Source organism: Pinus tabuliformis, chromosome 4_2 (assembly GCF_031772625.1).
Source record: "Pinus tabuliformis cultivar Carrire ecotype Pingquan chromosome 4_2, CPIR1, whole genome shotgun sequence".
NCBI classification, from domain to species: Eukaryota; Viridiplantae; Streptophyta; class Pinopsida; order Pinales; family Pinaceae; genus Pinus; species Pinus tabuliformis.
This window is the reverse complement of record NC_142304.1, coordinates 267,852,499-267,878,395: the sequence shown is the minus strand read 5'-3', so window position 1 is coordinate 267,878,395 and position 25,897 is coordinate 267,852,499. Positions and strand designations below refer to the sequence as shown.

The 25,897-nt window shown below is 40.2% G+C and overlaps 1 protein-coding gene across 1 annotated transcript in view; it reads left to right on the top strand.

Moving 5' to 3' along the window:
- LOC149169009 (methyltransferase C9orf114 protein) overlaps positions 1-25,897 on the top strand; it is a 253,903-nt gene that overhangs the window by 164,702 nt on the left and 63,304 nt on the right. Inside the window, exons 7-8 of the mRNA XM_089428512.1 lie at positions 14,149-14,267; positions 14,406-14,485. Coding sequence (XP_089284638.1) covers positions 14,149-14,267; positions 14,406-14,485 — 199 coding nt within the window. The remainder of the gene's footprint in view (positions 1-14,148; positions 14,268-14,405; positions 14,486-25,897) is intronic.

Here is a 25,897-nt window from a genome sequence, read left to right as displayed (position 1 = left end):
GATGCCTCAAAATGCTCCCAGAAGGTTTTGGACCCCGTTTCGCCAAACTGGGTCCCACCGGTAAAAACGGTCCCGTGACCTGATTCCTCCACTTTTTCCACTCCAAATGCATCAAGATGGATGGCAAACAATATAATGATCCAATTCGGATCACAACTCCCCATTTTGGGAGGCTTTTATACCCCAAAAGCTTTTATTGAATGAGGTGAGGAATATTTTCCTCCACCTCTTTGGTGTACCATTTAGCTTTACCTGGAAGTTGTCCCTTCAACCCAATCTGCCAAAGGTCTTGTTGTCCTTGTCTTGTAGTTCTGGACCTCTTCTGCAAAACTGTATCTTCTGTCAACTCTGCCTGAGCGTCTAGTGCCAAATCCTCCACAGAAGGTAGGACCTGTTCCTCTTCCTGATCTAGCATGGAAGGCTCATAGAGTTTCAAATTCTCTACATTTACAACTGAGTAAATGCGCATATATGGTGGTAAACTGAGTCGATAGGCATTATCACCCACCTTTTCCAGTATCTCAAAGGGACCATACCTTAGAGCCTTGATTTTCTTACTAGGCCCCTGCAACCTCTCCTTGTTTAACTGTAGCCATACTCTGTCTCCCACCCCGAATGATTTTTCTGTTCTGTGATGATCATGCTTGGCCTTATACTTCCCCTGCGACTTCTGCAGTGTTTCCTGTACCTGTAGATGGATCTGCTTGGTCTTCTTTATAAATTTTTCAGCCCTCAAAGCATCTCCTGTAATGCCTTTCTTCACTCCTTGCCACCCATATGCAATATCCAAAGGTGAAGGTGGCGTGGACCACTCTGTTATAAGAATGCTGTATATATACCAGATTTTCATCCCAGGTCTTTGGATGCTTCTGGTTGTAACCCATCAGACGCTGCATCAAAGTCTTGTTGACTATTTCTGTCTGCCCATCTGTTTGTGGATGGAATGCTGTAGATCTCTTAAACTTCGTGTCCATCTTCTCCCACAATGTAGTCCAGAATGCACTGAGAAATCTTGTATCCCTATCTGAAATGATGCTCCATGGTATCCCAAAGTGTACCCAGACCTGTCCAAAGAACAAGTTTGCTACTTCTTGTCCGCTAATGGTCTTTTTACATGGCATCAGAACACACATCTTGTTGAACCTGTCAACTACCACGAACAAGTAGTCATGTCCCTTCCTGGTTGTCGGTAAACCTCTAACAAAGTCCATGGAAATGCTTTCCCAAGGACGAGTAGGTACAAGTAAGGGATGATACAGACCTTGTTTCTTGTTGCTAGGTTTGCTGGTACAACAAGGCATGCATCCTCTTATGAACCTAGCTACTTGTTCTTGCATTTTGGGCCAAAACACATACCTTTGCAAGTTAGACACGGTCTTCCCTACACCAAAGTGCCCTGCAAGCTTGGAGGTGTGAGCCTCTGTAATCAGCTGCAAATGCTCACCTTTAGGAACACATAACTTATCTAGCCTGTAGAGTAACCCATCCTGGAGATGGTAGTCAACAATGTTGTCGCCATCGTGCACATGACTTTGACTCTGCAACTGCTGATACACCTCCTTGAAGTCCTCATCTTCTGAATATGCCTCTCTGTATGCATCATGGGTGAATGGCTCCATGTGCATAAGAGTCCCCAAAACTGTAATCTTTGATGTGGGTGGCCTTGAAAGCATATCGACCAACTTATTTGTGCTACCCTTCTTATACTTGATCACCAAATGAAATTGCTGTAAAAACCCCATCCACTTGTAATGCCTAGTCTGTTGTAGCTTATTCTGGGCCTGCAAGTATTGTAACGGCTGGTGATCCATGTGGATTATTGTCTCCTTTCCCATCAGATAGTGCTTCCACTTCTTCACAGCTTGCACCATGGCATAGAGCTCCTTATCGTAGGTAGGGTAGTTAAGAACTGCCCCATGAAATACTTCAGAATGGTAGCAAACGGGCCTTCCTCCTTGCATCAAGACAACTCCCATAGCATACCCACTCGCATCTGTCTCCACTTCAAAGGGTCGTTGCAAGTTTGGTAATGCCAGAACTGGTGCTTCACTGATCTTCTTCTTTAACTCATCGAAAGCCTTTTGCTGCCCTTTTCCCCACTAGAAACTCTTGCCACTTGTTGTTATGGCATGGAGCGGTGTTGCTACCACTAAAAATGACTTTATGAATTTCCTCAAGTACTGTGCTGCTCCAATGAAACTCCTAACCTCAGTAACATTAGTAGGCACCGACCATTTCATGATGGCCTCCATCTTGGAAGGATCTATCTTCAATTCTCCTCCACCAATCACATATCCCAAATACACCAAGGACTGCTACGCAAACTCGCACTTCTTGAGATTTGCTAGCAGCTGGTGCTTCTTCAATGTTTCCAACACCTACGTCAAATGTGAATTATGCTCCTCCTAGGTAGCACTATATTCCAGTATATCATCCAAATAGACAATAACAAGTGAATCTATAAAAGGGTGCAATATGTTGAAGTTTCTAAGTCTACCAGTTAGAAACGCTCCATGCACTTTACTGATTTATTCCTACCTACTTGTTCTGTTACTTAACAAGTTATTTACAATGTAAACACTGAAAATAAACACTAGTGCATGCTCAACATATTACAGATCATCAATTGAAGGAAACAGATACAAGCACACAAAGTGACACCGTTATTTTTGGACCAATGTCCCCGGAAAAACCCAATGCAAGAAAACCGGTGCAACTATCTGAGAGTTTTCTTATTAAGCAATTTCAGAGTACAATCTGGGTGCCAAATCCGGCTTACCCAACAGAGAATGCCTTTGGTAGTAGTACCTCTCAGTCTGAGACAAATGTCCTGACTGAAACCTCGGATAAAACCTCCAGCAGCTCCTCAGCTCCAATCTGCCGCAGAAACCCCAACGTCTGCCTTTCTGGATTGCGTCAGCCTCTCTCTGCCTAGCGCTAGCCTTGCGTCAACCTTCTAGCCTTCTGCGTTAGCAACACTAGCCTCTCTGAAGCACTACGCAGCTCTTGGCTGCCTCTGCGTGGCCCTGCGTGAGCCCTGGCTGCTACTGCGTCACTCTCTCTGGCTCCTGCGCTGATCTCCCGACACTATCTTTGCTTCTCTATCTCTCTGTACTCATTGCCCCTCAGCTGCAACTCCGATCACCGATTCTATCTCTCTTAGCAAACCCCGCTCTAGAGAATAAAATGACTGATCATCTGGTGTACTCTCCAAGTGACCGTCAAGCCTCCTATTATACTTTTCTTGTTGACATATCAACGGCCGAGATTAAGTCCCTAATCAACGGCTAAGATTAGATTTGGCTTGATCCATGTCTTTTGGACCCTTCTAACATAGTTTTATATTAATCCACATTAATATTTTAATTTCCCTAAGTTTAGACTTAGGGACTCCATTAAAAATATTAATTATTTTAGTATCTCCCTAACTGTTTAGAATCTGCCCAAACTCTTTTTGGGTATTGGAGATCTCATGTGCCCTAACCTCTCCCCCAAATTTCGTGGCTAGAGCACATCCGATGCTACCCTAATCAACACTCCCTCTTAGTGAGGACTATGCTCTAGCAATACTCCTGACTGAGTATTACTTTGATCATCTGGCATCAGTCCCTGTGCTGATGCTAGGCCTACTGCCCACCATCCTCTACACTGCTATATCCTGTACTACTGTCCATGGTTCTGCCATTGCCATTGCTGCATCTGTATGACAACTTCCTCTGCATTCGTGTTGCTGCCCATGGCTCTGCCACTGCTACTGCTACATTTGCACTGCATCTCCTCTCATCATGCTGCATCGTGCTGCCCACTGCTGTATTGCAACTCAGTTACTAAGAAGTAAGTAATTGATCTCCCAATTTTGACCTCTTTGTTGGGCTAGAGACCCTCTTGATGTTGAAGCTCCCTCTGCAGCTGACAAGTGCTCCCTCTCTAACCTCTGCGCTGCTGCAACAACTCCCTGCATCTCGCACTGTTGCACACCTCTTTGTGCCATCCTGCACTGCTGCAACACTCCCGTGCCTCTCGCACTATTGCAGCCTACTAGCCTCGCGCTGCCCTGGGAATCCTGCACTGTAGCTCTCTTTGCTGCTTCATCCACATCCATCTCTTCCTAGATCCGCCAGTCTTGCTACTCCTCTTCGGGGCTCCCATAGCAAGGTCTAATCCAAGAGGCTGGATACCTCGAGGAACCTGCCCTTCATTGCTTGTAGTCTGCCTGACTACAACTCGATGTGCCCCCACTTCCGCTCAAGTGGTGCGTGTGCGTTCATGGCACAGTCATTGTCTGTCTCCACTTCCTTGTTTGCCCTTGCTGGCGCTGCCTCAGTCTCAGAAGACTCTCCCTTACTCTTCTTCCTTGGACACTAGGTCGCATAATGACCCAGCTGCCCACAGTGGAAGCAATTGATCTTGGAGAGATCCTTCTTCTTCCGTTTTTCTTGCTTTCCCTCAAATGCGAGGGCAACATCTTCCTCCTCCTTTTTGACTCTGATCCCCTTACTGCTGCATCCTGCCTTTGTCTGCTGTCTGATCTCTTCTTGGCGAAGAGCCGCCCACATCTCCTCCCAAGGTGGAAGGGTTCCTCTGCCCAATATACTTTGGATAAATACTTCCCAGCCTCTGAGACTGCATTCAGGCCTGTCCTCACCATTAATTCCTGATCCGGCATGGCCCCTATGGAAGTCAAGTGATCTCGGATATCATTCAATCCACCGAGGAAGGTGTCGATCAGTTCTCCTTTCTTCATCTAATATGACCTCATCTGATTTTCTAGTAACATCCTTCTCTGCACAGAAGTATGCTGGTACAATTTCTTTAGGGCCTCCCACATCTCACTTGTTGTTTCCTTCTCGACAATGTGTGGTACTACATGGTCCTTGACCCCGTCAAGGATGATGCTCTTGGCCCTCGCCATTGCCTCCTCGTATTTGTCATTATCAACTGGGTCAACTGGGATTGCTATTGTCCTCAAGGTGAAGTGCTTGAAACGATTTCTGTCAAGTACAGATAAGATTCTGGCCTTCCAGACTGCAAAGTTTGAGGTTCCATCCAGTCTGTCTTGGTCTCTTACTCCGTGTAGTGCCATGCTGCTCTTCTACTTCCCTCCTGGAAGCTCTTGATGTGACTCCCTCTGAGTCTCGATTTCTATCCTGGAAATCCTTCTGCTGCTATCGAGATGCCCCCTACTCTGATCGTCTGTTCAATCGCAACACTGATCCGGATTTCTCGGCTAGAAACCCTCGGTATCAACTCCCTCCTCCTTGGTCTTGCCCTATCAGGTACTGTTCTGACTACAGTACCCCACCAACTCCACTCTGCAACTTTCCCACAGCCTCCTAAACCCCAACAACCTGAAGGTGAGAGCTCCTAGTCTCTGCGCAATCCCAACACCACCAACTCGGCCTCTTCAGCCAACTGCATCACAACCCTCTGGCCCTCTGCTTGAGCCTCCCTTTGCCTCCCTTGGCCTCTGTGCTACCTCTTCCTGGCTCACCCTTGATGACGCAGGCATTGCGTCACCCTTCCCTTGTTGCTACTCTGCTAGGAACAACTTTTGTCACTCGGGACAACTGTTTTCTGCTGCTATTGCTCTGCTTGGTTGATGTCCTTAGTTCTCCTGTGATCTGCAACCACGCTCTGATACCATGTTGAAGTTTCTAAGTCTACCAGTTAGAAACCCTCCATGCACTTTACTGATTTATTCCTACCTACTTGTTCCGTTACTTAACAAGTTATTTACAATGTAAATACTGAAAATAAACACTAGTGCATGCTCAACATATTACAGATCATCAACTGAAGGAAACAGATACAAGCACACAAAATGACACCGTTATTTTTGGACCAATGTCCCCGGAAAAACCCAATGCGGGAAAACCGGTGCAGCTATCTGAGGGTTTTCTTATTAAGCAATTTCAGAGTACAATCTGGGTGCCAAATCTGGCTTACCCAACAAAGAATGCCCTTGGTAGTAGTACCTCTCAGTCTGAGACAAATGTCTCGGCTGAAACCCCAGATAAACCCTCCGGCAGCTCCTCAGCTCCAATCTACCCCAAAAACCCTAGCGTCTGCCTTTCTGGACTGTGTCAGCCTCTCTCTGCCTAGCGCTGGCCCTGCGTCACCCTGAATGGGCCTGCGTCAGCCTCAGGAGGCCCTGCGTCAGCCTTCTGGCCCTCTGCGTCAGCAACGCTGGCCTCTCTGAAGCACTGCGTAGCTCTTGGCTGCCTCTGTGTGGCCCTGCATGAGCCCTGGCTGCTACTGCGTCACTCTCTCTGGCTCCTGCGCTGATCTCCCGACACTATCTCTACCTCTTTGTCTCTTTGTACTCACTGCCCCTTAGCTGCAACTCCGATCACTGATTCTATCTCTCTTAGCAAACCTCGCTCTAGAGAATAGAATCACTGATCATCTGGTGTACTCTCCAAGTGACCCTCGAGCCTCCTCTTATACTTTTTCGTTGACATATCAACGGCCAAGATTAAGTCCCTAATCAACAGCTAAGATTAAGTCTGGCTTGATTCATGTCTTTTGGACCATTCTAACACAGTTTTATATTAATCCACATTAATATTTTAATTTCCCTAAGTTTAGACTTAGGGACTCCATTAAAAATATTAATTATTTTAATATCTCCTAACTGTTTAGAATCTGCCCAAACCCTTTTTGGGTATTGGAGATCTCATGTGCCCTAACCTCTCCACCAAATTTCGTGGCTAGAGCACATCTGATGCTACCCCAAATCAACACAATACATCATTCATTACATAGACCAAATGGCATAACTAACCACTCATACAAACCTTGCCTGGTTTTGAAGGTGGTCTTCCATGTATCTTCTTCTTTGACTCGAACCTGGTGATATCCAGACTTCAAGTCCAACTTGGTGAAATACTTTGCTTGTTGCAACTGATCTAGCAGATCGTTTATCCTGGGCAGGGGGTATCTGTTCTTGAGCATGATTTTATTCAACGCCCTGTAATCTATACACATCCGCTAAGTCCCATCCTTCTTTGGCACAATGATGATGGGTGACCCACATGGTGATGTACTCGGTCGAATGACACCCTGTTCCAGCAGCTGCTGCAACTATTTCTTCACCTCACTTGCTTCTATAACAGACTGCCTGTACAACCCAATATTTGGCAATGGGGAGTTTGGCAATAGCTGGATCTTGTGCTGCACTTCTCTCTTGGGGGTAGCGCTGTAGGCTCTCAAAACACGTCCTTGTATGCATGTAACAACTCCTCCAATTGCTGTTTTTGTTTCTTAGTACACCCCTCTAGGGATGCCTTGCCTCTTATTGACTCCTCTACAGACTGATTTTCTCTTAAAAACAATAAAACATACTTATTGCTGGAACTGATCAATTTCTTGGCTTGGTTGGCACTTACCAGTGAAATTTTCGACTTGTCTTTGTGCATGTTGATGATGAATGATTTTCCATCCTTGATGAGTCGATACTGGTTAACTCTCCTCATGAATATTGCATCACGCATGTACATGTATGGACTCCCAAACACGACTCCACATACATCAAGGGGAACCACATCCAGATCTACTTCATCAATAAAATCAGCATTGATAGCAAATCTAATTTTACACCGTTTTATTACCTTCAGCTCTGCATCCTTATGTACCCATCCCAGTGGATATGGGTTTGGATGATCACGAACTTCAACCCCAACTTCTTGACTAGATTTGCTGCAATGAGATTTGCCTACGATCCTGAGTCAAACAGAGCATCAATCTTCGTCTTCTTGACCTATATCTTTACATGGAAGAGTTTGGTCATTTCTTTCTCTTCCTGTTGCTGAAGGCTACTCAGATTCACCTCCTTCTGCACTGATGTACATATGATCTTCTCATCCACGTTTGAGCTGCTTTCGACTTGGTTGCTCGAATCAGTGACTATGAGATTCTTCTTATTATTATCTCTCTTCTTGTTTTTCGGGTTTAGCTCTGGATGCAACTTCCAACACTTCTCTTTTGTATGGCCATCAATGTTGTAGTGGTTGCTAGGATCTTTGCACTGGTGTGCTATGGCTGCCATCTTTTTATCTTTTCCCCTTTTTGCTTCTTCTTCCCATCCTTAGAAGTGTCTTGTTGCTCCTTTTGCTTCGATCCACTTGATTGCACTCTTTTCAGGCCTATGTTCTCCAGGTACTGTGCCTGTACACAAGCTTCGTCCACCGTTTTGGGCTTGAACAACATCATTTGCTCACGTAGGTGACGATGTGGACCCCCCAAATACTTGAGGAGTACATCTGGGTTCTTTGGAGGGATACCCAACATTATAGCCATCTTTTTGAATTCTGTGGTGTATTCCTGCATGCTTTGGCTCGATTTTGCCTGAAGTAATGCCACCGGATCCACTGGTCTTCCACGTACCCAGTTGGATAAAAATGTGACTTAATGAGGGTTTTGAAATCCTCCCACTTAGTCATTGGAAGTTCTCCCTCGAACCTTAGGGTTTCCGTTTAGCTGCAACCAGTGGTTCAGCTTCAGAGCGTCGATCTCGCCGTGGTATGGCTTGATATCGACTTTTGCTTCCACTTTAAACAGGGATTGGTTCATGACACTCGAACTGGGTTGATCTTTTCCGGGTTCTTTCTTCGGCTGGTTATCTGTGTCTTCCCGATCTCTCGATCCCCCTTTTGATTTGTCCTCTGCATTCGAACCCCCTTCTTCTCCAAATATCCCTAACTTATTGCTTAGGGCTGCCATGAGGAGGTTGACATTGCAGTTTATATCCGTGACTTGTTCTTCGAGCTGCGAAAACCTCACCTCTGCAGGATCATGAGGTTCGTTTACAAATTCGTCGCCCATGATTAGGGTTTTACGATTTTCAGCCTCACCGATCTAGATCCCTGCAATCTCCACAAAATACCCAAAGAAACCCGCTCTGATACCAAATGATCCGTAAACTGCTGTGGATATTCCACTGGACAGTTCGTCACAACAGATCTGATAATATTATATTAAAAATTTGAGATTCTACACTATTACAACTTTATTTAATTTTTGGATCTGTAAAATTAACTGTAATTAGTGCATGCATGTAAAAGTGAATCAAGCAGAAAAGCAGAGAATGACAAAATAAGCTCACACACACATAATACACAAGATATGTTCTCTGGAAAACCCTTTCGAGAGAAAACCTAGCTAGAAGGTGAGGCTGCTTCGCTCTCTTTCTCTGTCTGGAAATATGGCTGCAGATACAAAGAAGTAATGCCTGTGGTTTGTGGGTTGCTACAGTGCATAGATCCTCTCTGTGTGCTCTACCTCCTATCTCTCCTGGCTATCTTTGCTCAACTATGGAACAAAATGCTCTCGAAAGAATGGAATGCCTCTTCCTCCTAGTGGCCCGGTTATAACACAGCTTGATAGCCTACTAGTGGTTAAGTTTGACTACATCAACTCTTAACTAGAGTTACAAAATAAACTCTTCTAGAGTCTTTTACATCACAAACATGTGGCTAGCCCCTTTTCCATGAATAATGGGGGCTGACGCGACATCCTCCCGAACTATAGGTGTGAAAATAGGAAAGTCAACTTTTGAGTGGCATAACTTTTGCATACGGACTTGATTGATGCGATTCTTGCGCCGTTGGAAAACTCTCTGTGTGTAGAATAGCATGAAAAAGTGCTATGCTTAAGCGACAAAGTTTTACCCCCAAAAACATTGTTTGATGCCTCAAAATGCTCTCGAAAGGTTTCAGACCCTGTTTTGCCAAATTGGGTTTTGCCTGGAAAAACGGTCCCGTGAGTTGATTCCTCCAATTTTTCCACTCCAAATGCATCGAGATGGATGACAAACAATATATTGATCCAATTCGGATCACTTTCCTCCAGGTTTGAGGAAGACTTCGCGATGTTTGCAGATATACCTCCAAGAGTGAGGTGGGGAGATTTGGTGCTGTAGCCCCAAAGAGTTACAGAGATTGGGCAAGGTCCTTGAGGAGTCCACGTCATGGATCATTACCTGGCTACGAGGGCCCACAGTATTCAGTAGCATGATGGATTAGTGGTAGTTGATGTAGTTAGTACCAGAGTGACAGTTGCAGACTAGTAGCAGTCGGACGCTGAGGAGCGCAGTGCAGTATTGACAGCAGGGCAAGTGGTTCAGTGGAGAGTTGGCAACAATGCAATGTTGGAATTTCTAAGTCTAACTGTTAGAAACCCTTCATGTACTTTTCTGATTTATTTCTGCCTACTTGTTCTGATTAATTAACACGTTATTTACCATGTAAATACTGAAAATAAATACAAGTACATGCTCAACACATTACAGATCATCAACTGGAGGAAACAAAACAACCACACAAGTGACACTGTTGTTTTTGGACCAATGTCTGCGGAAAAACCCAATGCGGGAAAACCAGTGCAATTATCTGAGGGTTTTAATTATTAGGCAGTTTCAGAATACAATCTGGGTGCCAAAACCGGCTCACCCAACAGAGAATAATCTCGGCAGTAGTACCTCTCCTTTGGAGATAGATATTTTGGTTGAAACCCCGGATAAACACTCCGACAGCTCCCAGCTCCAATCTGCACCTCCAATTTGCCCCATGAAAACCCCAACGTCAGCCTCTAGGGACTGCGTCAGCCATTTTTGGCCAAGCGTCTGCCCAGCGTCACCCTAGCTCGCCTTGCGTCAGCCTCTGGAGGCATTGCGTAGGCCCTTAGAGCCTTTGCATCACCCACGCTGACTCTCTAAGGTACTGCGCAACTCCTGGCTGGCTTTGCGTGAGTCCTGGTTGGCTCTGCATGAACCTCTGGTTGGCTCTGCGTCCCTCTCTCGACTTCTGCGCTGATCCTCTCGGTACCATCTCTGCATCTCTGCTTCTGTATTCACTGCCCCTCGGCTGCAACTTTGATCACTCCTTCAATTTCTTCAGCAAACCCTGCCCCAAAAAATCGAATTCTTGATCAATTCAGTGTATTCTCCAAGTGATCCTCAAGTCTCCTCTTATACTTTTTTCGTTGACAATTCAATGACTGAGATTAAGTTCCTAATCAACGGCTAAGTTTAGATCTGGCTTGATCCATGACTTTTGGACCCTTCTAACACAATTTTATATTAATTTACATTAATATTTTATTTTCCCTAACTTTAGACTTAGGGCTCCATTAAAAATATTAATTATTTTAATATCTCCCAAACTGTTTAGAATCTGCCCAAATCATTTTTGAGTATTACAGATCTCATGTGCTTTAGCCTCTCCACCAATTTTCGTGGCTAGAGAACATCCGATGCTACCCCAAATCAACACGTAGATTCTTTAGTGACACTGCAGATGCTAGCAGTAGCTAGAGACTTGGGAGACAGATGCATCATACTAAACGCAATTGATTCAATATTTTGGATGCTTTTGAGTTGTAGATGTTACAGTTGCAGCAACAACGGATGAGAGAGAGTTGCAGTGCAGATGCAGTGTTGGCAGCAGTTCAGCAGGGTCATCAACAACACAGATGCAATGTATATCTGAGTTGCGCAGTGGTTGGTGGGTAGCCGCAGCCAGACATCAACAATGTGACAGGAAACGATGCAGAGAGAGGGTGTTGTGGCAAGATGTGCAACACTAGAACACAATCCTCGCTAAGATGGAGTGTTAGTTTTTGTAGCATCGGATGTGTTCTAGCCACGAAATTTGGTGGAGAGGCTAGAATACATGAGATCTCCAAAACCCATAAATCGTTTCTGGAAGTTCCGCATAGAAATGACTTAATTAGATTATTAACCAACTTTTAAATATTTCCTAAGTCTAAACTTAAGGAATATGGTTGATTAATTAGTATTAATTAAGTGAAGGCTAGAATCATCTAAAAACTCACACGGATCGATCCAAAGATGACCCTAGCCATTGATTAAGTTTTAATCTTGGTCATTAGTGCTCCAACAAAGGATTATTAGAAGAGATCGATGTGGTCATGGAGAATACATCCGAGAGCACCAGAAGTTTGATTTCTTGGCAGATTGATTTGCAGAGTAGCAACGGTCAGTTGCCAGAGAAAGCCAAAGATCAAAGCAGTGAGTGGGGCAGAGATAGTGAGGCTTGAGGAAGTATTCCAAATCCAATGAGTGCATTTGCAGAGAGGCAGAAGAGCCACAAAGAAGTTGACTCAGGGGCAACACAACAACTTCTAGAGGCAAGTTCAATTTGCTGAGAGGGATTGACGTCTTCAGTTCTAGAGGTCGGGAAGGAGTGCCAGAGTGCCGGAGAAGCATCTTTTCAGCCAGTAGAGGGCAGAACGACTTCATCAGATACCAGTCAAAGGCTTGACGTCAAGTAGGCTGCGCAGAGGTTGACGCAGAGTGTCAAAGGGCCGAGTTTCCGAAGGCAAGTTGTGTCGGGGATTACTTGTGGGGTGAGGAAATTCTTCACTAGATTTTTGCCAGTATTTTTCTCTATAGGATTGCCAGATTTCGACATCTAATTGTACTCAAACTTTATCACTGCTACATAATAATAAAACCCTCAGTTGCTGCACCGGTTTTCCCAAGTTGGGTTTTTTCCGGGGACTTTCGTCCAAAAACAATTGTGTTAATTTTATGTGTGTGTCCTAGCATTTCTCAGCTTCCAGTGTTTTATTTTTCCACAGTATTTTATTTGTGAAGGTTGCAGTGTGTTTATTTCGATATTTGCCATAGCGGATAAATTTATAAATTAATTAACAATTAGGCAAAATAATACCAGCTGCTGCAATAGGATTCCAGTTTGAAATTTTCACAGCTAAAAATAGCACTGTTAAAAATAACACATCTTTGGATTCTAAGGAAACTCACACCATAGGTAAATCCTCCTACTTAGTCTTCAAATATGAAATCAGATTGACAATCAGACCCCTCCCCTAAAATTGCTAAAAATATGCAGTGGATAAAAATAGAAATTGCAAAAAATGACTTCTTAGATTTGCCTAAAAACAAAATCATGTGCATCTCTTCCCAAAGGGTTTCCAAAACTGTGATTAAATCATGCAAAAGATGACACTGCAAACTCACCCCAATCACACCCCTTAAGGTTCTTCAACCTCCCATACTCACTCCGAATGTTGCACTGTATCTATATGTATGGGGCACCTGTTGCCATTGCATCACCTGTCCACCTGTATTCATGATGTGTCCTCTGCATGTACCTATATAAAAACAACCTATCCGAACTCTCTGCAACCACCTGTCCTTGAATAATAAAGAGACGCAACCATGTACCAAGTCCAAAAGGCACTCGCCTAATTGTTCATGGTGCATCGGTGGACTATGTAAGCAATCCACTCCTTATTGTATTCGTGAACTGTTGATGCCAAATGCTGAACTTTGTAACATTGAGCTCACCTTGAATGATGTCCATGAATATGTATTATAGATTAACACTAAGGTTTGTAAAGTCAAATCTGGTGTGAACAAATTTAATGACAAATGGTTGGTGAATTTGGACAAGAATTTTTTTGTTTCAGTTTGCGACTTCCATTTTATTGTTTTCTTTTGGTTTCCTTGTTTGAGTTGATGAGTTTTGCATGTTTTCTACTTTACAGAAGACATTTAGTTTTGCAATGTCTATCTTATTGACTTGCCATATATATGTTAATGTTAATTGCTTATTTGAACACAAGTTTCCCCACTAGATGTATATAGTTATTATTTTTGCTGAAATCTCTTTGAAAGTCTCTGGCATGCAATGCTTGGTTGAAAGTGATTTCAAGGATTCCATATAAACTATTACTTCTCTGTTTTCATTCTAGAATTTTTGTATACGAAGCATGAATATTATTCTTTTCATTGCATTGTCGATATTCCTGGTAGTTTCTGGCTATTCGTGATGGGTTCACATAACTATTATAATGGTATTGTCTCCTACAGAATACAGGAGTGCATCTGATAGTATTGCATGGGTCCACAGATTTAACAACTAATAAAAAATATTAGATTCTTATTTCTTTTTCTGTTATCAAATGATATGCTATTCTGCAATGGCCTGCGAAACTGCTAATGACAAATTCGTTACTTAGGCTGAATGTTGCTTTAGTTGAACAAAATCAACATGCTTTACAAATTCTCTTACAGCGTTGAGTTTGAATTTGAGAAGAGTGCAGATTTGTTTTTCCACAAATTAGCTGCTTTTACAGGAAATAATTCTTGTGTATTGTCCACAGATTGTCTACGGCAAGCAGTGGACCGTTCAGAGCCAAGCAAAAGTATGGGGCTTTATTGGGGTTACAATGTGCGCTACGCTAGTAATATTAGTTGTGTGTTCAAAGAATCTCCTTATCAGGTATAGAACATTTTCTATGGATTTTGCTGGGGGGTGGTGGGGTAGGACAGTTTCCACTAACATGCTTTGCAACTTTTGTGCATCTTCAAAAGGTCCTGCATTTTTAGTTCCAGTGTTGAATTCTTTGAATCTCTGTAGGGTGGCTACGATTATTCTATTGGAACTTCAGAGCGTGGAGATAAAATCAGCTCCAGAGATCTTGCGATTCCGAAGTTCAGGTATTCTGAGGAGCATGAACTGATGTTGACTTGTGTATTTAGTTGGATCATTTTTGTGTCTTTTTCTCATATTTGCTTGCAAGTGGTCTGTTAGCGGAGTTTAGAGGTCTATGAAACCATGTGGAAGTAGGTCATAGCTAAAGTGCATATAGCAGAACTAGGGAAGAGGCTTTAGTATGTTCACATGAATGACACTTTTATCATCCATGTGATAAGTGTCATAAATAGAAACGAAATGGAGATGGCCATCTCCATTTTGTCTCCATTTATGACACTTATCACATGGATGATATAAAACTAAAATTCTTCAACTGAAAGGTGATCTATGAGAACCAAAGTTAATGAGATTAGTCAACCTCCAACTTGGATGTGTTTGAAGTGTTCTATTTTTCTTGCAAAGGTTTTTCTTTTTAATATTGACAAAATAGAGATGGCCATTGTGCACCAATACATGTACCATATAGTAGAATGAGAAATATCATCTGTAATTTATCATCAGATCATAGGCAATGTACACATGGATGTTTTGTATTAATATTTTTGGATAAATTATTTTGTGCTCTTTGTAAGTTGAAATCAATTCTTCATTCAATATGTAGTAGTATATAACCAAGTGGAAATGCCTTTATGATGACGCAAATCTTAGTTTTTGCTAGAATAGGTCGGGTTTCTCTGTATGTCCTTTGTAATGTCCCAAATGAAGAAAATTTGGAACAAGCACTTCACATAAAAATTTTCATTCACAAACCAAAGATTGTCATGTAGAAAAAAACAAATAGAGCACTACAATCCCACAACACAATGAATAAGAAAACTCTCAGCTTTATTATATTAGATAACTGGGGTTTTACATGCACATACAACCCATACAACTGAGATAATCTGGCCTCAAATAGATCTACAACAATGCCGCAAATCAGCCTCCAAAACAAACTGAAAACCAATAAATTGCAACCTGTGAACCTTGAATGGATTCACCAAGTGAAGAGATGGGTGCTTGCCCACTCTCACTAAATCACTCGAGGGTTTCCGTTTTGGGGCTACTGCTGGAGTAGAGAACCGGGTTCTCAACTTATCATACAAAAACAATATACAAATCCAAGATGTTTCCAAATGATCTTCTCCTCCTTTTTTATAGATCTCATGGATAGATCTCCAAGTCTCTAGAAGCATCTTATTTTATTATTATTCTAGAAGCTCCTCCATTGACTTTATCAAGTGACCTTTTAATTTTATTTTATTTCACTTAAGTCACTTTTGGCTCTTCTTCTCCATTTAATTATTTTTCCTTAATTAAATGACTAATTAAAGTCATTTTTAAGTAAGGAAAATGGCAAATCGCCTACCGTCGGCCACTGTAAGTCTCTTAATTAAATAACTCCCTCATGAAAGTGATCTTTGTTGATGAACATCAGGTTGTGTTCTTTCAGTGCTACCTTTCAATCCCATGGTGATAATGTGAACACCTTTAATTGCCAAAACAATATACTCAATTCATATGTTCGTTGAATTGAGTTTATCACCCACAATTGAACTTGCCTCAACTATCATCATTCATTCCTGCAATATCTTACTAGGTAGCAAAACAATATGTTAACCAAATAACCAATATCAAAATGTTAAATATCAGACTTACCTTGTCATGATGGCCCTTCTCATGAAAGCATCAACTTACTTGAGTTCTTCGAGATCAACATCCTTTTGCATGATTCATCTTCATATGAATCTTTCTGCATATAGTCATCAGAGTGCCCATGGATCAAGCTTGATTACCAAGCTGTAATATCTTCCTTGGAGTTGTCATTGTTAACTCCCTTTCTTTCTTTCAGAGACTATACTTGATGTTGATCAACATTATCATGTTTGCCATGCTATTTTGTGACAGAGTCTTGATCTAAAGCATATCAAACTCATTCTTCCAAGTATATGGAAGACTTCTTATGCTCTTATAACCAACTCTTTTTGCAAACTTCTTATAGATATGAATTCTACCTTCTTTCTTTCTTATACATGGCTATCTAGTCATCTTTCCCTTGAATGAGCTTACTTCTATCCTTAGAAAGACTTCAATTATGTCTTTCGAACTGTAACATGATCATCTGCATGCCTTCCTCCTTCCAGATGGAATATACTCCGTCATGTCGTAATGCTTCTTCCAAGAACCTTTCCTAAATGATGGTGTTCATTGGAGGATCCTGGTGATCCTTTTTGCAAAATGACTACCTCTAACATTTATAAAATACTTGAATGAACAATGATATGCAAGATGATCCAAATCTTGTTATTCAGGTAAGCTAGATGACTATTTCCAAAGAAATTTAATCATGTAGATTTGAAGTCTTCTACTATCATATGCATTCTTCTATGATGCCATGCTTCATAACAACAAAGACTCTTTTAGACAATGCAATGTTGCATGCTTACTCTTGTAATCATCAATGAACTTGCTAGCATCAATTCCTTCAGTCCTTACAGTTCCCTCTTTCCATCATGCTCATCATTTTCAATAAGTCATTAACAATCACAAGAGTTGCTTTGCTTTGCCATCCTTTTCATCTTGCTTCCTTTCTTATGTACCTACAATATTCACCAACAAGTACAACCAAGCAAAATATACAAAGACGAGCATGATGACAAATTTGTGAATCTAGGGTTTCCATGGATTTTCTCAGAGGGTGTACTTTTAGGGTTCTTAAATACAAACCCTCAATTTCTTGATCTAACCCTTGATAGTGTTTTTACTTTTAGCGTAAACATCAGCCCTAGGGATCCGAATTTCAAGTCTTAGGTTTTATCCAATACAACCCTTGCTAGGGTTTTACCATATACCCTAGATTGTCCTTGCAAGATATATATTTGCAAACCCTAGATGATTTATTTCAATTGCTAGGGTTTCTATAGAGGGAACAATCAAAAGAAGGGTTGGTTTTTTTTTCACTTTTTTTCTAGGGTTTTCTAATCCAAATCCACATCTAGGGTTTATGAACCTTTGATACCTAAAACCTTGTAAGATCTACAAACCCTAGATTTTACCATGCAAATTATGCTCTTATCATGTCTTCTTCTTTTGCAAGGATACAATTCCTTTTTAATTGTTAAGGGCCACTCAATCTTCAACAAAGGTGCTCCATTCTTTTGTTCTTCAAGCCACACGTCCTTGTCTCTTCATGAGGTTCCCAAGTTCATAGGTTGGGTCCCTCCTTTTTGTCATAGCATGGTGATTCAAACTTCTTTCTTGCAACAATCAAGTGTCAAGACTAATCAAGTGAAACCATATATATTTTTGCACTGTGAGTCAAGGTCATATATGACTTTTGTAGACTTTTCAACATAAATATTATTGTAGCCAAAAAGTGTTCTTCTAGCTATTGTGGCCAATTACTTCAACGTCATTGATGCTCTTAATGTCATCATTCTGAATGTAATCACTATTTAATATAGAAATATATTCTAGTCTTAGAACAATGAATGCTACATTGCCATTGTAGTTACGAGCATCAATCTTTCAAGGAACTTCAAGACCATTTTTACATCAACTTTTACACAATGGTTATAAATATCACTGCCAAACCATATTTTGTAAGAAAGAGCCATTTACACGCTACATGCCATACAGTGCCGGTGAAGCCACGATGATTGAGCTATTGTATCGAATTAATGTTCTATCGGGTCATAGATATAGCGTATGATTTCCTTGTCACGAATCTCCGTTGACTATTCCATGCTTTTGTTGTGAGCAACTTCACTGTAAAGTGATGGTGTGACATAAAACCTAGAGCCACTAAACCATATATATTATTATTATGCGAGCCATCGAACTATGTGGGCCATTATATAAATCACAGTGAAACATCAACGAGCCATTCAAAACTAGTTATAATATAAGCCACTGAAATGTGATGTGATTGATCTTTAAAAAGCAAGTCGGAGGCGAAGTTATGCCATGGATACGAAGGAAAGTTATCGAGCCATATTATAAGTTCTCTATGACATCTCATTATACGGATACTTCCGCGGCACCTATACGAATCACTGAGTATATGGGCCAACAGATTATAATGTAAGTGAGCTATTACAAACACAATAGAGTAGTTACACAAGTATTGTAATTTTATCTGATCCATAGAAGAGAGTTATGCAACAACCACTATAGAATACAGGACTATTGTGCAAGTCATATGAGTGATGTCAGAATCAAGTTATACTGTTGCGTATGCCCTTGTAATGCCAATGAACGATGCGATTTAGCTACAATGAAGATTTATTGATTCATTGAAATATTGAGCCATGGAAAGTAGGATCCGATCCACTAGAAGGAAGCAAGCCACAGGCTATAAGATCTGCGCCTATTACTATAATGCGAGCCTCTAATATGCACTACTAATAAACAAATCTATCTGAGTTTCATTGTAATGCGAATTTCTTGTCACGAGCGAGCATTCAAAAGAGTGCGAGTCAATCAAATAGGTTAACGAGCCACAATACAAATCATAGAGCGAGCTATGATATAAGATCTTTAATTGCATCGCCACTGTAAATTGAGATTTACAGATCGAGCCCAGAATCGACTTACTAACCCTCTTTCGCAGATAATGCTAGGGGTATTGCAGTGCCAACAGAAAGTGATCTTCAAAACCTTATCCTCCAGCGTTAGCTCTAATACCATGTTGGAAATCAGAAGGTTTTTCAATTTTATCTTAGATTTCCATTACATGATAATTACTTGTGAGTTTGTCAACATTATTATTATTATGTTTTCTTCTTCATCAAGCAATTACCATAAAACATAAAGATCACAAAAGACAATAGAACACAAGATATAGGCTCCAAGCCAGGGAAAACCCCTCCAAGGGGAAAACCCAGAAAATTCTCTTCTTATAAAATTAGCTTAAATGAGATTTCCAAGACCCATAACCACAAAAATTTCCGCCTTTAGATGCCATGTTAAAACTTCCTTCCTTCTAGCAAATTCATCAGCAAGAGACCAATAACAAGAGTCAAACCAAGACAGATCTTCCACAAATGCTAGCTCCAAGAAGAAATCCTTTCTTCCAGACTTCATCCTCCACTTCTTATCTGCCCTTCTTTGCGATATTTCAGACCAAAATCCATCCAAGTGTGTGTCCAAATGAGCTCCATCTATCCTCTATTTATACAATTCAAACGAGTGCGAATAGACATGTCGATTGGGGCAAGACCGACTTGACATGTAGGTTGACTTGGCATCTAGAGGGGTTTCTGTCCCAAAGTTTAGATTTAAATTTTTTTTTCTTTTTATTTTACAATGGGTCCAAATAGGACTTTGACTCTTTGACTCAAAAACCTAGAAGCATGAAGAACATGCTTATCTAGAAAAATAATAATAATTTTTCTTTTTCTTTTCTTTTGCTTTTTACATAAAAATACATAATGGTACAAATTATGAAGACCGAAACTAGTTACATTCTTCAAGACCTCTTTCATGATAATTGCTTGTGAATGTTATCTGCTTTCTTATTACTTATTATGTTCTCTTCATCAAGCAATTATACAAATGTTCAAAACAAAAGGATCACAAAGAGACAAAGAACTGTAGAAATTAGGCTCCAAGCCAGGGAAAAACCCCACAAGGGGGAAACCCAAAATCCTTATCTTAAAGAATCAGTTCAAAATGAGATATCCAAGACCCAAGCCAAAACCAAGATTGCCACAAAGAATCCAAATCAGCCCTCCTCCAGGTTACCTCCAACAAGTCAAAGTCAACAAAAGTCAACGCTAGTAAAATCTCTAAAATCTGGTTAACCGCTAAAATTTCAGCCGCTAAAATTTCGGGCTTGCAGTACCTCAGAAAAATTCGCATGTGTGATAGGAACAAGGGCAAAAAATTTGTCTTCTTTCCCCCTTTGACTTTCCTCACTTTCCTTTGACTTCGACTGTCTTCTTCTTCTTGTTTGGCACAAAAATTGATGATGATGATCGTTGGATGAATTGGTTCCTCAAGTGGTTGAGTTGACTTTTATATATACATGTCTAGCAGGGTGAAATAGCTGCCCCAAGCGCCGACTTGTCTAAGGAGGGCCGACTTGGTCTTGTGATGACGCTTTGATTCAAAAATAAAATTTCTTTTCTTTTCTTACAAAAGGTCCAAATAGGAGTTGACTCAAATACATTCTTCTTTGACTCAATGAATTCTTTTTGACTCAATTGACACTATAAGCATGAAGAACATGCTTTGACTAAAATAATAATGATGAATATATTAAAATATCAGTAGTACATTTGAACTACATTATGAAGACTGACACTAGTTACATTTTCAACACTACCTCTTAACTAGGGAGGTATTCATAATGACACAACATGATAGTCTCAAGTTGAAATATTCATATAAGAAAGGATTCAAATTGATAAGCATCAATGATGATTTTTCATCATCATAACCAACATCGTCAAAATAGCAAGGCCTTGACTTATAAGCTCTATCTCTCCATTAGATCACAACACAATGTGTTGAGATGTCATTGTTGTCGTTGATGTCCTGTTGTTGCCGCTTGTCACACACACCTAAGTTAGTGAGAAAAGCCCTTAACCCCACAAGGTGTGGTTGGTGGAAAAACTAGGAGATGCGGCTGTCATCTATTCCCAACTCTATCTGTTTAATCTTTCTCCTAGGCAAGCTAAGGGGAGTGGTCCCTAAATGAAAAGCTAAGTTAAAAAGGTGATGTAAGGTTTCTAGGAGATGTCAAGGTTAATTTGGATTATTTGAGATTATGAGCAAATAAGATGAGCAATATGAAATGAAATATATTTTAATAACCATCAACACATAAATCAAAGATGAGCATATAAGACCAGTGCCTTCAATATTGCTTTAAAATAAATAACACTTGCTCTAAAATGAAATGTTTCAAAGTGAAACAAAAGTAACCCTGTCAATCAAGAAGATGTTAGCAAGATTTAAAATTGCCTCCAAACAAATGCTTTCAAAATATAATCATTCACAATGCTCGAGCATGTAAGGAGGCAAATAAAATAACTTGCAATATGAAACAAGCTAAAGCTTCACTTTGCAAAATGAACAATATGGTGCTTGCCCAAGTGAGATAATCAATTCAAAACCTTTCATCGTGACAAGTATATAAATAATTTGCAAGTAAAATAGCTTGAAAAGTAAAGTCAAGGAAAATTTTAGGGATGAAAAATTATCTTAAAGTTTAGAAACCTTGGCGAATCCCACTAGTCCATAATATGAAATCTATAAAATGTTTGGAGATATTTTGTAAAAATATTCAAATTTATAATATTTTTCATATAATCTATATATAAATTTTTGGCGATTTTTAGGGTAAAATAATTTCATTCTATAAAATTTGGGCGAATCATTTTTACAAAAAAATACAAATTAGCGAATCTTTTTTTTGGAAAAAGTATAGAAAATTAGCCCATGGGTGAATATTAGCCCCTAAAATTTTTCTTGAGTAAAGTGTGTTAATATGAAATGCACTTAAGTAAGGTTAGATGCAATTATCATGGTTAATTTTAAGCTAGATGCGTAATCTAAGTGAGGGATATTCCTTTTGAATTGTTGCTAAAGGGTAAAAATTCGGGTGACTGTAAGAAACAGGGGTTGAGGATACAATGTTGTCGTTAATGATATCCTTCCCCTCAGTCTTACAAGCCAGCATGTCCCTTCGTCCCTACAAGGGGACAATCCAACTCCATAACTGCAGGGTCACGCACTCTTTACCTTACTTCGTACCAGTTGGAAGAATTTTCCAAGAAGGTCTTTTCCTTATAATGTTTATCAACCAAGCTTATGCTTGGAGGTAAATTAGAAATGCAAGCTAATTTAAAATGCTTAAATGAAATGCAAGTGAGTTTTCCCAAATAAATATTAAATTTGCAATGCTTCAAAGTAAGGAAATGGTGCTCAACAATATATTGGAAATATAATTTTCAAATGGAGATTAGCTTGTAAGTAAATTAGAGTGATGCAAACAATTTGCTTGAGAAACAAAGTTGTTTCAGGTAGACAATAGAATGCTCCAATAGTCAAGATAACAACGTAGCATTTAGATATGAAGCATGAATTCAAGTATACATGAAACAGTTTGTTACACTAAATGGAAATGAATTAGTAAACAAAATTAAAGTTTGTTAGAAATTGAAATGCTTGCATGTGAAGAGTAGATTGCTCAAAGTAAAGTGCTTGTTGTTGGAAAATCCATAGAGATAGTAGTTAAACGATTTTCCTTATTATGACATTATCTTGTGATGTTTACATTATTATTATTATATCTTTCAATTTGTCTTTTCTTATCATCAAGACTAATGCCAAACAACAAATAGAAGAGGACACAAGATGTAGGCACAATGCCAAGGAAAAACCCCACTCTTTGGGGAAAACCCGGTCAAAATTCTTCCTTCAATAGATTCAAGATGAGACAACCAAGACCCTTACAATCTAGACTCGAGACTTCCTCCATCCATTAAGTCAACCTTGTCATTCTTTAGTTCAATAGCTCCTGTAGCAGTCAATCTTCTTCATACTTAGATCCTTGCCGTGGCATTGAACTAGTATCACTGTAATAGCACCGAAACATTGGAGAACAAAGACTTCATCACTGTGATAACATCATGACATTCACTGTAGTAGCAATGTGACAACACAGAGATACATCAATGCAATGTAGAAGCTCCAAACTGGGGTAACCCTGAACTTGATGGAGCATCAAACTGTGATCCTTGTACACTATCTGAGCCCTTGCAAATGCAGCGAAACTTTTTCCTAAAATACCTTTTGTGATCACCGAAAAGGATCCTCTGAAATCCCCAAATGTCTCTAAGATTTACGGGTTTCTATTATGTGTTTTTTAGCGAAGGTCACACTGCTATATATAGTTGTTTTTCAATCTTTAATGAGCCGACATGAAAGTATGAAGAGTTGTCTCACTGAATTTGAGCCAACATGTTGATGTATATTTTTGAGGCCGACTTGAAGAGGTTTCTTTTAGCAAGGAGACTTCAATGGATGGAGGAGTCTTCTCAAATTAATTTTGACAGTAACGTAAGGCCTTCAATGGAGGCTTGACCTATACATTTGACCCAAGCATGAAACCCATGCTTTAACACAAGTCAAATAAAATAATAATAAAATTATTTTTGCTTTTCTTTTGACAAAATATATTACATTTGACTCAAGTACAATAATGAAAACCAAACCTAGTTACATTTTCCAACACTCCCTCTTAACTAGGGAGGTATTCATATTTACATATTACCAAAGAGGTACATGGAAGATCTCAAACCACATCATCTATGAAGAAGTTTAGGCATCGCAATGCCATGGACTAGATTCCTGACCAGGGCAATCTATCCATTGGTCTCTCAACAATTTAGGCACCGCAATGCCACAAACTAGATTCCTGACCATGGAAATCTATCCATTGGTCTCTCAACAATTTAGGCACTGCAATGCCACGGGCTAGATTCCTGACTAGAGAAGTATATCCATTGGTCTCTCAACAATTTAGGCACCACAATGCCATGGGATAGATTCTTGACCAGGGAAATCTATCCGGGTGGGACTAAGATGGACTCAAGCTTTCAGCCTATCTAGGTACCATCAAGCTTACTAGCTAACCATCAACCCAAGAATCCAGGTGCATGTCAGAGCTCAATGACCAACGCCACCTTTCCAACTTTGGGACCTAGACATCAACACAAAGTGTCGATTAGATGTCCTCCCAGGCAATGCTTCTTTCACAAAGCCTCATCACCCCTTGATCCAACAGATCAAGGACAACAAATCTCTCCCTATCAAACTGATTGGTAACTAGCATGCTATCAAAAACTTCGAGAGATTTACTTGTACAAACACAACCCTAATCAATTATATACTTTCACATGTACATAATCAAATACAAACCTCCGGGGTCTTCCTGACAATTTGATGTTTCTTCTCAACTTTTCATAGTAGGACTATCAACCAAATCTTTGACAAATGATTCCTCAATCATACACTTTCCTTCCTACTTCATATGTAGCAACATATTCTTCAATCGGATCTTGCTTTCCTTCTTTCAACAACACCTCAAAATGCATTCTCCAATTTCCTTCTCCTACTCATGGCCTTCACTAAAACTTACGACTGTTAGTCCTAGTCTAGTGCATGACACATGAAGCAGAGAATCATATCTGTCACTCCCTCTTAAACAGAGAGGATCTAATCATTCCTATACAAGGAATATTCTCAACCATCCTCTTATCCTAGGGAGATTTCTTCCATTCGAGCTCCTTCTTAACCTAGGGAGATTTCATCCAGACTCCCTCTTAACTTAGGGAGTTCTACTTTTTCTTTACGACATCGGAGAATCTTTCATGGCTTCCATCCTTCTTATTAGAGTCATTCATATATCATGCTTATCACGTCAATTTTACTTACTATGATGTACTTGCACAACTTAGATAGCAAGTACAACCAAAATTATAGAAGCATGAAGTTAGCCATATCAAAAACTTATAACAATGGAAGCATTTAGACTTTATATATATCAGATACCCAAACTTTGTAGGAATTTATAGGGTAAGTTTCTCAGATAGAACACCAAAGGACACCGCTCACAAATAGATCACAGATCAATACACTAGTATTCTTGACGTGGTTAAAACCTTCAAAGAGGGAAACAGTCCACGGCCTGAGCCAACGCGACCACTTCAGGCAATTTGTTAATAAAAGAAAGAAAATTTACATAAGATTCTCTCATGAACGGTCACCTTACAAATGAACCTCCATGCTCTTTAAATAGAGATCATGGACCAATCGGGTGTTAAGCCACGGATCAAGTGTCGGTAATACCGAGGAGAGAATGAACTGTCGGATCACTTCATGTCTAGAACATATCGTGACTATCGGATTGTAAGTTACAAAAGTACATAGTAAAGAAACACACTTTACCTAACTCTATACTAGACCAAGTTATACTTAACTATTTCCTATGTATTGGAATATCCTAACATCCCCTCTTAAGAACAACTTGGGATAGGATTGAAGGATGTACAAATATGACACAATAGGAGAAGGAAGGAGGCATTAGAGCCTATTCCCCCTTAGTAACAACTTCTTGAACTTCAACCATAAATCGAAGTTTAGTAAACTTCGCCTCTGTGAGAGCCTTTGTAAAGATGTCTGCAACTTGATCATTGGTTGAACAATATTGCACTTCAAGAACATGGTCATGAATGAGCTTTTGATGAAGTGCATGTGTAGTTCAATGTGTTTGCTACGCTGTTGTTGGACTGGATCTTTGCATAGTTGAATGGCACTTTGATTATCACACCAAAGTGTAGTCGGATTCTACTGCTAAAAGCCAAACTCTGACAGGATCTGACGAAGCCACAAGGCTTCCTTACTAGCTTCTTCGATGCCACGAT